This window comes from Physcomitrium patens, chromosome 9 (genome assembly GCF_059467195.1).
Source record: "Physcomitrium patens ecotype Gransden chromosome 9, ASM5946719v1, whole genome shotgun sequence".
NCBI classification, from domain to species: Eukaryota; Viridiplantae; Streptophyta; class Bryopsida; order Funariales; family Funariaceae; genus Physcomitrium; species Physcomitrium patens.
This window is the reverse complement of record NC_143418.1, coordinates 12,773,610-12,789,128: the sequence shown is the minus strand read 5'-3', so window position 1 is coordinate 12,789,128 and position 15,519 is coordinate 12,773,610. Positions and strand designations below refer to the sequence as shown.

The window sequence follows — 15,519 nt, the reverse complement described above, 5'->3', positions numbered from 1 at the left end:
ATTGCTAACAAACAAAAAATGAAAATGTTTTGGGATTTCCACCCTAGGAGAACTTCAAGGAAGCCCTAAACTGTACCAAAACTTATGGAGAAAATTAAACCCTTTTCAGAACTGCATGGAGGCCCTAAACCCAAGAACTTCAAGGACTCTGTTACTTCAATCTATTAGATCATTAATAATAAACATGTTTTTTTATTTTATTTTATTTTTTATTCTTTTGGGCTACCAAAGCAGATTGGTGGTTGTGATTGTGGCTTCGAGCCCTAATCCTCAACCATGTCACCACATAGCAAACTGTGCCTATCCCATGAATTCCAAAGCAGTTTTTTTTTTAGAGTTTCATATATTTTTAAATGATGTGAAACTCTAAATAATATGAAACTCTAAATAAAAGATGATGGTTGCATGAATCACTCCCCAGAATTATGATCTTTTTTCCTGCATGAAGATGACAGTCAAAAGAATTATTAAAACAAACAAAGAAACAAAAACAAAAAAAAACTCACGTGGGAGAATCTTCCAAAACATAGAAAGATCCATCAGACTAGAGTGGGTGGGGACATGAGAAACCCTAGCGGGAACATGAGGCACAACGTCCGAGTCAGCATCCACGTCGGATTCCACCCCTCGGGAACCGCGAGCTCCCCAGCAAGGGAACCACACCGGGAACATTGCAACAGCTCGTCTGCATGCGGGGACGCTGGAGGAGAAGCCACGGCACTAAAGAGACGCCGAATGACGCGACTGGACGCGGCCGAGAACAGGCGTTTTCCAATTCAGCTCGTCGCGCGCACTGGACGGTCGTGAAGAAGCCCGTCGCGGGGGGGAGATCCATCGGCAGCCAATTGTGGAGTGCCCAGTCTCGGTGACAGCGCGAATTCTGCCGTGTGGGTTCCGAGCGATGCATTGTCGACAGATGTCGCAGCAGCATAGCAGCAGATTCCGTCAGCCCACCGGGGAAAGCATCCGTCCCATCTGCTAGCGCCGCACTCCAGACCTCGTGAACTGCTCTCCTTGCTCAGGAATATGAATCCATGGTCTTCTTGCTTTCTCTGGCAGGAGACGAAGATCTCTGTGGTATAACGTCCTGGTGGGCGGGGGTAGTTTTTACTTCTCTTGTTGCGGCGGGAGAGGCTGGTGGGTCGTCGTCTGCGCGCAGCTTGGCCTGGAGATGAGGTGGAAACTGAGCTTCTGTGCACTTGCTGCTACGGTGATTTTGTGTCATGTTTCTCTCTTTCTGTTTCTTTTGGAATGGCTTCTGGGAAGTTTTTTAGTTTCGTATTTGTGGTGTATGACAGTTAAAAACAGCTTCTAGTTAGTGTACCTCTGTGTAGTTGTGTCTAGTTATGTACTTTTGTGTGGTTTCATGTTTTGGGTGGTTGGTTAGGTGGGTCTTTGCCTGTGCGAATTCAGTGAGCTTCGTTAACAGCCTTTTGGTAACCTACAGGTGTGACTGTGATTTCGTGGTACTTTTGGTGTGGAGTGTGGAGTGTTTGCGTATAATTAATTTTTGCTTGCTATATGATTCCAATGGATTACTAGTGGTCTTGCGTAGGATAGTAGGCCGTGTTCGCAATGAGGCACCAGTCAGGTTGTGAATGATTGGCCCTGTTTCATGGATGCAACAATGCCCTAGTATAGATTCAAACTGCAAACGTGAATTCTGCGGACCTGACTAGTTTTAGTCGCTCGTTCGTTTTGCTTGATTCTGTGGCCGCTCACACCTTACTTTTTGGGCTCTAGTTCTTGTCATTGAAGTAGTTTTGCTGTTTTTATTTATCTATTTATTTATTACCTTCTTCTTCTCTCTGCTTGGGTGGGATTTTGGACTTAGTTTGGCCAAAGATGTGGCCAACATTTCATGATCCTTACAAATCTTCACCGTCCGTCATTGTTCTCATCGTAAAATTCTAGGTGCCATTTCAATTGAGTTGTACTTGGAACTGGATAATGTACTAAAGTTACTCACACTTATCTTAAATTTCTGTATCGTCTTCAATTCCTGTTGAACATTCCCCTGATTAATGATGCATCTTCCTTATGTTTGATTGTGGAGCTTCATATGTAACGTATTTTGAACGATTTTTGGTTGGTCGTTATAAGAAAACGATTTGCAATGTAGGTTTCTGTACTCCTAGAATCATTAAATCTGTTCGCTCACATATAGTTCATAATGAGGAGGTTTATATTAATGATGGTGAATCTTGGTGCAACGATTTGAAAACCCGAAGATATCTTGGTCTCTTTGAACGAAAGTCTAAGTTGATGATTGGGATAAAAACAGCAGCATCTTGACACCATGCAATCCGCAAGGACATGTTCATGAATGTCTTTGTGGTTACTCTTAATTTATCATATTGTGCTTTCTTTAAATTGAATGACTTAAGATAGTGTTGTACTGCAGGTAGTTTGTGATCATTTGTAACAAGCTTGGAAGGTCATCCCCGAGTGCAAAAGATGGATTCGAGTAAGGGCAAGAGGAAGAATCGAGTTCCAATTCGGGCACTGATTCAGGTTGCAAGTGTTGCCGCTGGGGTTCAGTTTGGATGGGCCCTACAACTCTCGCTACTTACTCCATACGTGCAAGAGCTTGGAATTCCTCATGCATGGGCCAGTTTGATCTGGCTGTGCGGGCCCATTTCTGGCATGTTCGTCCAGCCCATCGTTGGTCACTACAGTGATAGTTGTACAAGCTCATTCGGAAGGAGACGGCCTTTCATCCTCGGTGGGGCAGCTCTCGTGGTTATCGCGGTTCTCATCATAGGGTTTTCTGCCGATCTGGGTTACCTGTTAGGTGATACTTTGGACGCCCGTCCTCGTGCGATTGTGATTTTCGTGGTAGGCTTCTGGGTGCTGGACCTGGCCAACAATACGCTCCAGGGTCCTTGCAGGGCTTTGCTAGCTGATTTTACAGGTAAAGACCAGACTAGGAACCGCAGAGCCAATGCCTTCTTCTCATTGTTCATGGCCCTGGGAAACATCCTGGGATTCGCGACTGGAGCTTATGATGGATGGTGGAAGATTTTCAGTTTCACGCACACGAAGGCATGTGACGTCGCCTGTGCAAATCTCAAGTCTGCATTCCTGCTGGGGGTAATCATGTTGGCGACGACCACCTTCTTGAGTGTTACGGCAGCTCCCGAGGTTCCATATGACCCTATCAAGAAGAAGCACTCGGTGGTGAAGGCTGTGACCCCTCTCTTGTCAGACAAGTCCAATGAGAGCTCGTCCAGTGTGACAGGCGCAAACGAGGAGGAAGACGATGATGAGGATGAAGAACAGGAATCGGAAGCGCTGTTCACGGAGTTAGTGGGAGCTCTGAGGGATCTTCCACGACCAATGTGGTACATTCTTCTTGTCACCGCGCTCACCTGGATTGCGTGGTTCCCTTTTCTCCTCTTCGATACCGACTGGATGGGCCGTGAAGTGTATGGCGGGGAGCCCTCGGATCCACTTAAGAGCAAGTGGTACTACGATGGTGTGCACATGGGATCGCTCGGGCTGATGCTCAACTCCGTCGTCTTGGGTCTGTCCTCCTTGTGCATCGAGTTCGTCTGCAGGAAATTGGGGTCAAGCTATGTATGGGGTATTGCAAACATGATCATGACAGTGTGCTTCGTGGGAACTTATTTGGTGACTCATGCGGCCAAAAGTGCACTGGCCGCCGGCGAAGGACCATCAACGTGGGTTGTCACCTCTGCTCTCGTCATCTTCGCAGTTCTGGGAGCCCCGCTTGCTGTGACATACTCTGTTCCATACGCGTTGACAGCGACATACACGGAGAAAGTAGGAGGTGGTCAAGGCTTGTCTGTGGGTGTATTGAATCTCGCAGTCGTCACGCCTCAGGTTATTGTGTCAGTAGGAAGTGGACCTTGGGACGAGCTTTTCAATGGCGGCAACATGCCTGCCTTTTTACTCGGTGCAGGATCCGCACTGTTGGGCGCAATTGCAGCTGTACTACTCCTGCCGAGGCCTCCTCCCGATTTCAAGACGAGGAACCGGCTCCGACGTACACATAGTTCCCCCATCCCTTGAGCTTTATTGCTCTTTTAGTAACAAATCCGCTCTTGATGGCATTGAAGATTTTTTTGCTAAATCAAGTGATTTTGTGTATTCCTGTTCCTCGCACTCGTTCGGTACATCTACCGAGCGTCTGATTAGGAGCAGGCTCTTCACCAGGACGCAGATGCAGTATTTCTGTTTATTTTCTTTCTCAGGAAGTGAAGAGTACACAACGTCGGCACTTCTGATAAACTTAGTACCAACAGAACGTGTAAATTCATCTTCTATTGCTTCAGTTGCATTTGTCCAATCCCAAGTGGCTTCAACTCAACTGATGAGCCACCAGGCACCAGCCACCTTTGTTGTGCATTCATATACATGTACTAGGATAGTCATTCGAAGTTTGAATTTTCAGGTTTTTATGCTACGTAGGGATTCCGCAATGAAGTGCTGGGGAATGCTACATGGCTAATTAGGTGAACATGCTGAATTGTACGTGATGAGTGTAGCATTCTTAATTTTGTGAGGGAAGATTTGTATTCTTATTGGTTTATCAGTCTTTGTTGTTTTGCCATCAGTTCCTGCCCGCACGTGAAGGTATCAAGCATTAATTAGTACATACCAGGTATCTCAATAACCTCAAGTGTATGAAAAATACCTATTATATCAATTACCCAAGGATGATGGCTACTTCCCAAAGAAAGATAACCAAATAAAGAACACAATGTTGCAAAAGACATTGTGAATCAAACTAAATTGAATCCCAAAATGAATTTGTGTGAATATCATACTAAAGGTTTGAAATAAAAAACTGTGCCAATAAAGCTACCTTTTCACTCGGACAAGACTCACGAGTGCCTAAATCCTCCATCCAAATTGAACCCAAAATAGATAAAAAAATCTATTGTGCATTATTCATTCATGAGACTGGTCTTGGAATTACTCTACTAAACTCCACAAAGTAGCGAGGATCTGTTTTAAGGAGGCAATAAAAAAGAATCAACATCTTCACAGAGCAGAGATGAATGTGATGACGGCCCTGCCATGGCATGAAATGGGGCAGAATTAGGGTTTACTTCCCACACTTTCCTGATGTTCATCTACCCTTTCATGAATATCCTTCTCAAGCTAATCAGTACTACACCAAATCTGCCATTGTTTCACCAACTAATTATTCAAGAGAAGTTCATGGGGCTGAATCTAGAACGGCGGATCTTTTGGCCGCAATCGCTTCAAGGTCGTGAGAACAGCAGCTCTGCCGGTGGTCAGAGTTTACTTATGTGTGTTAATTCTTCCGTTCTCTCCCACTTGAATCGATGAAGAAAATAAGAATAACTGGCATTAAGAAACCCAAGTTAGACTTACTAACCCAGCTTACCAGATTGAGGGACAGTTATGGAAAGAGGATTAAACCCACAGATAGAGTGGCACACCAAAAGACTGTTACATGAATAATTTTGAAGCGGTGCACCTGTGGCACCATCTGTCGTTTTTCGTCGAGGAGGTGGAGCAAAGCGATTTCAACATCGTGATGCACGAGAATCAATCGCCTCCCTCCTGCACCTGCTAACTACGCGTGGTGATACTTCCAGCTCAGACATAGAGAATAATATAAGCTTGAAAGGAAAAGAGTCGGCCACATGTAGAGCAAGCGGCTTTAATCCTGTCAGAAAGCCGTCACGATTAGAACTACCCACTTTGCTTGCTGTCAATTGGTGTAGGTTTCGGAGAGACGGCCACATGTTTGCGATCCAAGTCACGGCGTTGAAAAGTGTGTGCGGAGACCCTGCGGTGTCTGAGAATCCAGCTGTATTCTCACAACTAGGGCTGTGGCATATGCTGCCAATGAAACCTCTAAATCTGCTGTGTATCTTGTCCAGCCTCCACAGCCACTGTAAGATTCGCTAGCAGAGCCTGATGCGCTGCCATCAAATGGTCTTATCTGTCAATTCCCTTGTCTCAAGGGATCGCTCTGTTATCTACCAATAGTTGCAAGTTGAGCTGGTATAAGACTTGGAGAAAAACGCAATGAGAATCACAAGAACATCGTCCACACGAACTATCTGGCTGCAAGCAAGCATCGATGTAGTAGCTGCCCAGACTGCTCAAACTACATTACCGCAGTAATCTCTATCGTAACTTTGAAAAACTATAAACTAACTTTCATTCAAACACAAGCACCAGTCACTACACAAGTACGTATTTACTATCCTGGAACGGCCCAGCAGGCCAGCGCTCCAAATTTCTTAGCAAAATTGTCTCGCCGAGTCTAATTCCTTTGGTAATCTCATTTCACCATTTTTCTTCTTCCAGCTTTAGCAGGCAAGGTCCCGCCTGCTAGGTAACGGGGCCAACAGCCATGCTCGCCGAAATCAATGTGTTCATGAGGCGCAGTGATGGTAGGTCGTAACGACTCCTCATGAGATCGACAGGCTGACCCCCGTGATGTCCTCTCGTCTCGTCGCATGGTAATGACGCAGGACACAAGCGTCCGCATCAATATTGTGTGTACTGCACACCCGAGGCGTCAAGTGACTGGACTTTTGCACTAACTGCAGCACACATGCTACAGGTAGATAACTCGCCTTGATTGCGCTCAGAGACTGTCAAGGAGGAGATGGCACAGAAGCAAAGCGCCAGCTGCAGTTTGTTTAACATCACATTCTCGAAATTAGGAATTCCAGACTAGTTTCTCGAGGTACATCGTCGACGTAGCCTGGTCGCAACTAGGCATGGATTTTCCATCGGTTCGAGTCGTTTGCTTTATCAATGTGGGTAACAACAACCCAGGTTGATTCATATGGGGTTGGTAAGGATGTGGACTTAATATCGTTGCAGCACTGAGATAAGGAGGACGCCTCAATGAGCTCCATGATTTGACAACAGTACACGAAAAGTTGGTCAGCTGCAGAGTGTGACCCACAATCTGTGCGAGCTGCCCCTGCAAAAGCTCAAATGACGCCGTCTGCGTCATCATCAGTCGAGATCGGCAGCTTGGCACCAATCACCCTGCACACGCGACCATGTCACCCATCGAAGCCTGCCAGGTTTTACAAATTTAGGGTTTCTGGAGCCGGTTTCTCCCAAGTCTTCAAATTGAGCTCCTGTCTTCGACGATATTGATGCGGACGGTTTTTAGAAGCATAATATTCAAACATCCTACTTAAAGTAAGAAAACATATAATCAATTCATGTTTGTGCAATGATTAAATGAAAACAAAAAGATTTCAGTTGTATTTATAGAAAATAATCCATTTTATAGTATATATATATATATAGAAAATTCACTATATTTTGAAATTCACTATATATATACAATCAATTCAAAAAATATAGTGAATTTCAAAATATTCTAAGATTTTTTCTAATGAAGTAAACTTTTTATAGCTTGAAAAAGATTTTAAAGTTTCTAAAGGAAAGGAAAGAGTTTTTGCCATAAAATCTATAAATAATAGTAATAATAATAATAATAATAATAATAATATCTAAAAATATTTAAAGAACACATGGTTAATGTTAAAACTTTATTGCTTGTAACTTCTTTAAACTTGAGAAATAACACAGTGCCTTTAATCTTAATAGCAAAAAATAATGTTAAAAAAAAAAAAAAATGCCATTGTTACATCATAAATGGCTTTAAAAACACCATGTAAAAGTGTAATTATATGAAATGATTTAGAATGGTGATTTGTGCAAAATCACAATATATTTTGGATTATAATTTGCATGTGCACATGTACAATTATTAGTAAATTTGGTATTTATAAAAACAATGATTGCAATAACTTTATAATATTTTGTTACAATGTAAAATTTAGTTATTTTCTTTCTTTTAAAAAAATCACACATATGTTAAATTATTAAAACAAAAACAGATCAATTAATAAATAACACACTCACTTGTGACATTGTTAATAAAAAGTGAATAACAATTAGATTATGGATGACACCAAATTAAGTTGCAGTAGTACTTCATCACTGCTCCAAGTTGAAGTAGCTGAACAAACATCACCAATTTCTAAGCCAATTGTTTAATGTTAATGACTAGTATTGAAATATTTTGAGGTATTAAAACATGGCCAAACAAACTTAAATGTAAAGGCACCGTCCAATTCCAAATGCCAAAATATATAAAAAAATAAAATATAGAAAAAAATATATAAAAGAAATTATTAAAATAATCCACCCATTTATTAAATTGACCCACCCTACTACCCTACTGTGGAGATCTAGGAGAAATGAGGGGTTGGAATGAGAGCTGAAACGAGGGATTAAGATAAAGAAGGCCAAGAATGAAGGGAGTGAGGGTTGGGAATGAAGAGGTGGGGATGAGAGCCTTGATTGTTATGATGGTTTCTAGTGATGATTCATTTTTCTAATCATGGTTACAATAGGATGGGTTGATTTAGTAAATAGGTGGGTCATTTTAACATTCTTCTATATATATATATATATATTTATATAAATAAGGGAATGATAAAGTGATCCAAATTTTTACTAAAACAATCCATTCTATCATCATTGCACCTTTGCAGCCTCCTTCCTGATTCCTAGCCATTCTTTGTTCCAACTGTTGCTAAGGATGAGGGTGGGGGGTTGGAAATGGAGGTGACGGTTGGGAATGGGATTGAAAGGATATATTGATTGTTTAAACATGTTAGTTGATTTAGTAAATATTTGGATCGCTTTATCATTTCATTATATATATATATATATATAAACACTGCAAAACAATGTAAAATCCTTCATTCATACCACACATTTAACACACAAAAAAAAAAAAAAAAAAAAAAAAAAATCACAATTGAGTTAGACATTTAATCAGCACTTTCATGTTAACTTAATCGTGAGTGTCTTTTTTTTTTTTTTTTTTTTTTTTTTTCTATTAAGTTAGTGGCCATTTTAAGTTTGTGTTGAGGCCACATTTCGGAAAACAAGGATCACATGGGAAACGAGTCGCCGAGGTTGCTGCTGTTCGAAGGAATGAATCCCTTTAGTATCAATCGTGTGAGATTTCGGAGGAGAGCAAGCGATGGTGGCTTCACACACACAGATTGCACGGGCCATCGCCATCGTCAGACCGTTGAATCTACGGTTACATCGCCCCGCCCTCGAAGACAAATTCAAGTTCGCTCTTGTTTACGGAGCTCATTCCTGAGCTTGTTAAACTGCGCGTGTTGAAGCGTCCTCTATCCTCTGTCCTCTCAAGTTCGGTGGAAGCAGATTATTACGGCATATTTTATTAGTGGAGGTCGTCGTGGAACGACGTTGCGGAGCGATTGACTCTGGCGTTGACAGGCGTTAGGTGGTTTTGGCCGAGGACTTTGTTCGCTTCCCTTGACTCTACTAAGTGATCGTAATAATGAGCCCCGATGGATCATTGCACGAGACAATCGACGCAACTTGCGGATGTGAAAACCTCGCTGCGGGATAGCAGAGCCCGGTCCCACGGCCATTAATGCACGCATGTGGACGCGCCTCAATAGTCAATCGATTCGCATATGAAAGCAATCGTGGCGCAATGTGGATATGAGGTTGAACTTACACTCCCGTCAGGCGCGTCGTCACCTTCCTAGTGATCGGAAGCTACGTTCCTGACTTTTTTTGAAACTGTTGACACTGGGGTATTATATAAGGTTCTGCGGGTGTGAAGGATCTCAAATCTCGAAATGGCGATCGAGGCGAGAGGCCTAATGCCTTGTGTCAGGATGTCTCGGCCTTACTGTGTTGTGGTGCTGTTACTTTTGGCTGCAAGTTTCGCCGGGGTTGCGAAAGCACGGTTGTTGGATGGAGACGTTACGGCTGCTGTAGTTAGCAAGAATAAGGAGCTCGTCGTGTCGGTTCCTGACTCTGCTGGGGGGGCCCTGCCGATGAAGGAAGAAGAACATCATGAGATTAGCATTCAGGTAAGTATTTGACTGCAATCAGTCAGGTGGACTCTCTTTGTGGCTTAAGGTATGTAGATATTAGCAAAGAATGGTCCACTCGATTTGAAGAACCATGGAAGCATACTGTCGCTCAAATTCAGAATGAGCAACTACATATAAATGTGTCACTGAAATGAAATACACTCGGTATCATGACTACATGCAGTAACGTTCCTAGGTCGTGTTTGGAGTTGCTCTCAAGTCTCCTGGAAACACTGCATCAAATTGAGCAGTGCTCCAGGTGAGAGAAAGGTCAGAGTGGACCAAGGTTTCAACAGAAAACTGACTGCAGGTCTGTTTTCATATGAAGCTGAAGCAAATCTGATGTGCATTTGCAGGGGAGAATGCTTGCCGGTGGAGGAGGGGGAGGAGGAGGTGGGAGAGGTGGTGGGGGAGGAGGTGGAGGAGGAGGAGGAGGAGGAGGAGGTGGAGGAGGAGGAGGAGGTGGAGGAGGAGGAGGTGGTGGGGGGGGAGGAGGAGGAGGCGGTGGGGGGGGAGGAGGAGGAGGCGGTGGGGGGGGAGGCGGTGGAGGAGGGGATCGCAATAGGGGTGGCGGCAGAGGTCCTTACCGCCCGCCGTGGAATCCTCCGAGGGACGACAGAGGCAGGGGCAGAGGCAGGGACAGAGGAGGAGGAGGTGGCGGAGGTATAGACACCAATCTCTCTTCACACGAACTTTTTTCGTTGCCTATTCGTGTTTAAAGGTCACTGAAGGCAGGTAAGACTGTTCTCTGCCAGCTCCCTTTAATCCATTGCCAATGTATGTGCACAGGAGGCGGAGGCGGAGGCAACAATAATGGAGGTCGCAACAATCCACCAGGTGGAGGCGGAGGCGGAGGAGGTGGAGGAGGTGGTGGTATCTGCATAGGTTGGTGCCCTGGCGCTGGTGCAGGTGGTGGCGGTGGTGGTGGAGGGGGTGGCGGAGGCAAAACTGTTGCAGCTACTCCTAACGAAACGACTCCAACCACATCTACGCCCTAGTCAAGATAATTCTCCACGTGGGTTGTTCATCAGACATCTCTTTGCACAATGTGGAAAATGAGAGTCCTCTCTGGATTCTCAGCTAAAGTTAAATTTCCTTTATGCTACACATCTAGTACTGCAGCTTCTCATGTAAATTAGGAGCAGTTGGAAGCATTGTTACTTCGATGGGATAAGGATTGTCTAACAGGCTTGAAAATCATCATGCAGCTTGATAAGCATGCGCCAGTTGATGCATGTGCACGCACTAATTGTGAACCATAGCGAAGAAATCGTGCTGTGAAGAGCTGTAACTGACCTGGTTTTCGAAGCAAATGACGTGTCCGATGGGAACTATTGACGGAAAACCATGAACTACCGGGAAATCCTGGGAGGACGTGAGTGCGATAAGCGTGATTGTACCGCGACATACAATCACAATAGTTTAGACGTCTAGGTTTTGACATTCAGTAGAATTTTAAAATTGTGGTTGAATAGAAACCAGAGACAGTGCGAAGCTCTGCGAGATGTTGAATGAACATCTACTACAATTATTAATGTCACAAAGCATGTTTATTTCATGGCTGCGACTATGGGTTTCCGTTATCTTTGCGTGTGAGCTGCATGGTATTTGACCATTCACGTAAGCGGTAATCTATCTTACTTCTGCACAATCGAAGTGACATTTGTGCACTGTAAGAAAGTTACAAATTATGTATATATGTGCATGAACCGCAATTCCAATCTCTGTCTAGTAGTACAATTGGCATATTTGGTAGTAAACATCGTCTTGTAGTTGCACTTTGAAAAATTGGAATACACTTTCTATCGTCACCCTGCAAACAATTCTATGTAGAAGCAAATCAGCAATGGTTAATAATGTCAAAACTAATAACTATCACTCCATATCGAAGCAAAATGGTTTAGCGAGCGTCGATATATTCGATTGGTTGAAATATTGATCGACGTGGAAAATTGAACATCACATTTGTCTCACAATTTCTGCCACTATCACTTTGAACAGTCGCACATCCCTTCGATTGCAAATTCCGATCAAATGCTGAGAGCCAATTGTAACCCGTAAATAATGCAAAGTGATAGTGATGCAGTGTGGCGTGCTTCAACAGCGAAGAAATGGTCGCAGAAAACTTCTGGACAGAGAACTTGTTCCACGCCAGAAAAATACTGACTAACAAATATTCCACAGCGTTACACCTCAATATTTTCAAGTCGTCGGAGCAAGAGCTACGTTTCACTTGACAGGGCATTTCTATTCAATAGCTTATCCCTCAAAAAGGGCTTGAACACTACCCCAATGCGATTCATGAAGAACCACTGCGCCTGCAGCAATGTACCGAAAAAAATCTGGAAGTTAAAATCAGAGCTAATCCCGCGTGGGGACGAAAACTAAAGTGCTCCACTTCGTGGAAATACTGTCCTGGGATTGTTGAACAAATGACGTTATGATCATATACCCGTGCATGCAACCTCTTTGGCCATGTAGGAGCTGTTTCGGTTCCTGAACATATAAGTATGAGAGTGAAAGCTATTGGGCTTCCGGCTTTATAAAGTGGCGTTTCAAAAGTTTACTAAGATCGAATCCAACAAAATGGTCACAATCAAGTAGATCTTGAAGAGGCTGATCACATAGTATCTTTTTCTTGTTGGTAGGGTCCTGCAAACGAAAAACCAACCGTAAGAACCGATGTTTCAGAGTATATGTCATGTCATGAAAACTAAAAAAACTTGCACAAAAACTCTAAACTACATACTTGATAATTCTCTATCAGAAAGTAAATAAGCTTCGAAGACACTTTGCATGTGTTGTGCAAATCTGCGGCATAATTGAGGTGATGGACTATTTCAAAAAAAGTTGAGAAAATATAAATCATATATCTTGAAGCGATAAATGAGGTGAAATTCGAGAGTTCAATCCGAGAAAGCCAGTCAGGCGAGGCCAGAAACCTGCAAATTGTGGTCCTTAATGTAAGCCCACATGCGCTTCGCAGCTTCAGCCCTCGAGACTTTGCCATCCTCAACGTCTAAAAACTTAGCTAATTGATCTGAGATGGGATATGGAGCCAAGAATCCTTGAGTCTTGCTCTTACCGCCTCCACTACTAACTGTTTTCTGCTTCTTAGGTTTAGGCTCCACATCGTCTGTATCTGTATCCCTATCTCTAACTTTTGCTGCACAAAGAGATAAAAAGAAATAAGAAAAAAGAACGTACTGATAATGAAGATGGGGAAAACTTACAAGAAAATTACAGAATTTTACCAGCACGTGGTTACATTTGAACGCCATACAGCAGTTCTTACCAGCAGCCTCTGTAACCCCATTGTCAAGAGGCCATATATGCCTAGACAGCAACTTATTCATTTTAAACATATCAGTGGAGTTAGTGCCAAGAAGATTTCGCAGGGCGTCGTCGCAGATAATTTTGCGCTTATCCTCAGGATCTTGTAAGTTATGTTCCCGAATGTAAGCCCACAGTTGCTTAACCACCTAGCCAAACGAGATATAAAACGATCTATAAGAGCCCAAAAGATGTCAATATTTGATTTCCTAGTGAAGAGATATCGCGGCAGAGACGGAAGTAAAACGAAAAGAGAAAACGAAAAAAAGACATAACACACTGTCGGTGCATACATCCTCGTACAAGAAATACTAAGCAGAACATATCACGACGTGAGAAGCGTTATACTCGGAGTTTGACAAAAGAGCATACCTGCGTTCTCGGCAACTCAGATTCACCTATAATCGTTTGAAGCTCAGGAGAAAGAGTACAAGCCTTCGTAAGGCCACCTCCACCACCTGTCCTCTTCTTCTTTTCTTTCGTTAAACTGTGCCAGAGAAAAGAAGTACATGGGTACCATTTCAGATACCTCTCAAGCTCTCTAACGTACTATCTCTTGATCCAAGTCCTCACTACGCCATTGAAGATAAGCAACTCTAATTTCAAAAACTCCGCCACTGGAACTGATGCCACATTTTGTAATAGGTTGCAAGTTCACAAAACAATTTGCCCCGAAGTGACGATTTATAGGAAGCACAACATTAGGTTTAGGTTAACGACGAATCCTGTTGCCTACAGGTGGACAGGCTGAATGCATTACTCCTAGACGAAGTACCTGAGATTATGTTTTTGATGCTAATATATACAATATTTACAACCAAACAAAACCAAATATGAATAATTTATCATAAAAGTAGATAATAAAGAATAAAACATTCGTACCTCGCTTTGATTGCACGATCAATCTTGGCACGCATGCGTTTAGAATCAGGCTCGACGCAAGCCTTGGAACCCTTACTGGCCTTCGTATCGCCATCTACGTCCAATTCTTCGTCCTCTCCACCTCCTGTCTTCTCACTACCTTCATCTTCCTCTCCCTCTCCTTCTCCTTCTCCGTCCCCTTCTCCTCCGTCCTCTGCCCCTACCTCCGGTTCCGCCACCGCCTCCGCCTCCTGCCACTGCTTCTGCAGATAAGCATCAACCTGCTGTCGAATAAACGCCTTCTTGTCCGTCAAATCGACTCCCAAGGCAATCTGCAGCTGCTGCCGAATTGCCGTCGTCGTGGTCGTATTCAAATCCGCATTCTTCAAAACCTCTGTGAGATGTCGCACTATTTCAGCGTCTGACACCATTTTCGACGTCCCCCCTGTAACAACACACCCCTACATACATCCGCCAGAGTTGCTCCCGCCTCACTCCACCGTTTTGCACTCAAAAATGCTCGTTCGAAACCACTCGCCCTCTCGCCTCACTGTCGCCCGCTCCTGTGACCTCCACCATGGATCCGTCGCCCAATTTCCCCTTCACAATCTCAACAGCCCGCAAGGCTACGACGACTCATCTCAAGGCTCCATAAGGGGATGCCTCGCATCGTGCGCTCAAGCGACGCGCCGCTGCTAGGGCGCCTCTACCCTCATCAAATCTTCACCACCACTAAATCCATCGTCTCTATCTCAATAATACCTAGATGCTTTAACCCGCCAAACACCATCCCCATTCCAGAGACCCTCCGCGAACCACATTCCATCTCCCAATCCTGAAGAGCCGCAAACCTCTACGGATATTTTCTATTTTTTGTACACCCCCACCCAACCCCCCTACGTTATGAAATCTACGAGATGGATGAATCAAGCGAAATCGTGGATTGTGAGGAGAGTGTTGTTTTCGTTTGGTGGATGGGTTAGCTAGTGAGCTTGGGAGTGGCAAGGGCCTCTCTGTGGACTGGGAACTGAACCATCTCATGAAGTATGGCGGCTATGATAAGTCCAATGCCCACTCATCAAAAAGTTCAATCCTCAGGATTGACACTCTATGCTTTAGAATACATTGGATACTATATTATTATTATAATTATAATTATGTGTGTGTGTGTGTGTGTGAGGATGTATTTGTGTATGAAGTAATTTGGTTGTGTAAATGGTATCTCTTTTTAAAGTTTTGAAGCATGTAAATTTTATTTGTTTCATATAACCATTGAAAGTTGGTACGTAGACAAATTAAATCTTTTATTTTAATGAGATGTCAAAATCCATTTTTTTTTTTGAATTTTTTTATAAATCTTAAATCTAAAACTTCCATTTGTGCATATATTAAAGAAAATAAAATGAATATATAT

General features: G+C 43.4%; 3 protein-coding genes and 1 long non-coding RNA gene across 9 annotated transcripts; 2 read left to right on the top strand and 2 right to left on the bottom strand.

The window, feature by feature from the left end:
* The first annotated feature begins 1,066 nt into the window (after positions 1 to 1,066).
* Positions 1,067 to 4,579, top strand: LOC112286721 (sucrose transport protein SUC4). Of its 3 annotated transcripts, XM_024528892.3 has the most exons (3): positions 1,067 to 1,176; positions 1,388 to 1,447; positions 2,405 to 4,579. In XM_024528892.3, the coding sequence occupies exon 3, from the start codon at positions 2,458 to 2,460 to the stop codon at positions 4,033 to 4,035; it is 1,578 nt and encodes a 525-aa protein (XP_024384660.1). In that variant the 5' UTR covers positions 1,067 to 1,176; positions 1,388 to 1,447; positions 2,405 to 2,457; the 3' UTR covers positions 4,036 to 4,579. The 3 variants fall into 3 exon arrangements, with proteins under 3 accessions (XP_024384660.1, XP_024384659.1, XP_024384661.1); XM_024528891.2 differs by lacking the exon at positions 1,388 to 1,447; XM_024528893.3 differs by lacking the exon at positions 1,388 to 1,447 and having other exon boundaries at positions 1,067 to 1,210.
* Positions 4,580 to 4,935: 356 nt separating this feature from the next.
* Positions 4,936 to 8,563, bottom strand: LOC112286722 (uncharacterized). 3 transcript variants are annotated; one of them, XR_012218206.2, is made up of 3 exons: positions 8,501 to 8,563; positions 7,903 to 7,999; positions 4,936 to 7,161 (listed from the first exon to the last, which is right to left on the bottom strand). It is a non-coding gene; the product is annotated as an uncharacterized LOC112286722 (long non-coding RNA). The 3 variants fall into 3 exon arrangements; XR_012218207.2 differs by lacking the exon at positions 8,501 to 8,563 and adding an exon at positions 8,210 to 8,412; XR_016504800.1 differs by lacking the exon at positions 8,501 to 8,563 and having other exon boundaries at positions 7,903 to 8,179.
* Positions 8,564 to 9,531: 968 nt separating this feature from the next.
* On the top strand, positions 9,532 to 11,469 carry LOC149988386 (uncharacterized). Of its 2 annotated transcripts, XM_090253220.1 has the most exons (4): positions 9,532 to 9,908; positions 10,268 to 10,574; positions 10,701 to 10,926; positions 11,120 to 11,469. In XM_090253220.1, the coding sequence occupies exons 1-3, from the start codon at positions 9,672 to 9,674 to the stop codon at positions 10,907 to 10,909; spliced, it is 753 nt and encodes a 250-aa protein (XP_090109346.1). In that variant the 5' UTR covers positions 9,532 to 9,671; the 3' UTR covers positions 10,910 to 10,926; positions 11,120 to 11,469. The 2 variants fall into 2 exon arrangements, with proteins under 2 accessions (XP_090109346.1, XP_090109347.1); XM_090253221.1 differs by having other exon boundaries at positions 9,745 to 9,908; positions 10,701 to 11,469.
* A 554-nt stretch (positions 11,470 to 12,023) lies between these two features.
* LOC112287040 (uncharacterized) lies at positions 12,024 to 14,740 on the bottom strand. The gene is made up of 5 exons (XM_024529644.3): positions 14,127 to 14,740; positions 13,617 to 13,731; positions 13,207 to 13,393; positions 12,854 to 13,077; positions 12,024 to 12,563 (listed from the first exon to the last, which is right to left on the bottom strand). Exons 1-5 carry the CDS (start codon positions 14,534 to 14,536, stop codon positions 12,435 to 12,437), a joined length of 1,065 nt encoding a protein of 354 aa, XP_024385412.1. The 5' UTR covers positions 14,537 to 14,740; the 3' UTR covers positions 12,024 to 12,434.
* Between the last annotated feature and the right edge of the window lie 779 nt (positions 14,741 to 15,519).

What these genes read in the sequence shown, in the direction of transcription:
- LOC112287040 (XM_024529644.3), bottom strand. Translation starts at nt 14,536, where the DNA reads ATGGTGTCAGACGCTGAAATAGTGCGACATCTCACAGAGGTTTTGAAG. An exon ending in TGGGGTTACAGAGGCTGCTG is followed by an intron (nt 13,078 to 13,206) that starts GTAAGAACTGCT and finishes CTCTTTGTGCAG; the next exon opens with CAAAAGTTAGAGATAGGGAT. An exon ending in TTAAGGACCACAATTTGCAG is followed by an intron (nt 12,564 to 12,853) that starts GTTTCTGGCCTC and finishes TTTCGTTTGCAG; the next exon opens with GACCCTACCAACAAGAAAAA.
- LOC112286721 (XM_024528891.2), top strand. Translation starts at nt 2,458, where the DNA reads ATGGATTCGAGTAAGGGCAAGAGGAAGAATCGAGTTCCAATTCGGGCA.
- LOC149988386 (XM_090253220.1), top strand. Translation starts at nt 9,672, where the DNA reads ATGGCGATCGAGGCGAGAGGCCTAATGCCTTGTGTCAGGATGTCTCGG. An exon ending in ATCATGAGATTAGCATTCAG is followed by an intron (nt 9,909 to 10,267) that starts GTAAGTATTTGA and finishes GTGCATTTGCAG; the next exon opens with GGGAGAATGCTTGCCGGTGG. An exon ending in AGGAGGAGGAGGTGGCGGAG is followed by an intron (nt 10,575 to 10,700) that starts GTATAGACACCA and finishes GTATGTGCACAG; the next exon opens with GAGGCGGAGGCGGAGGCAAC.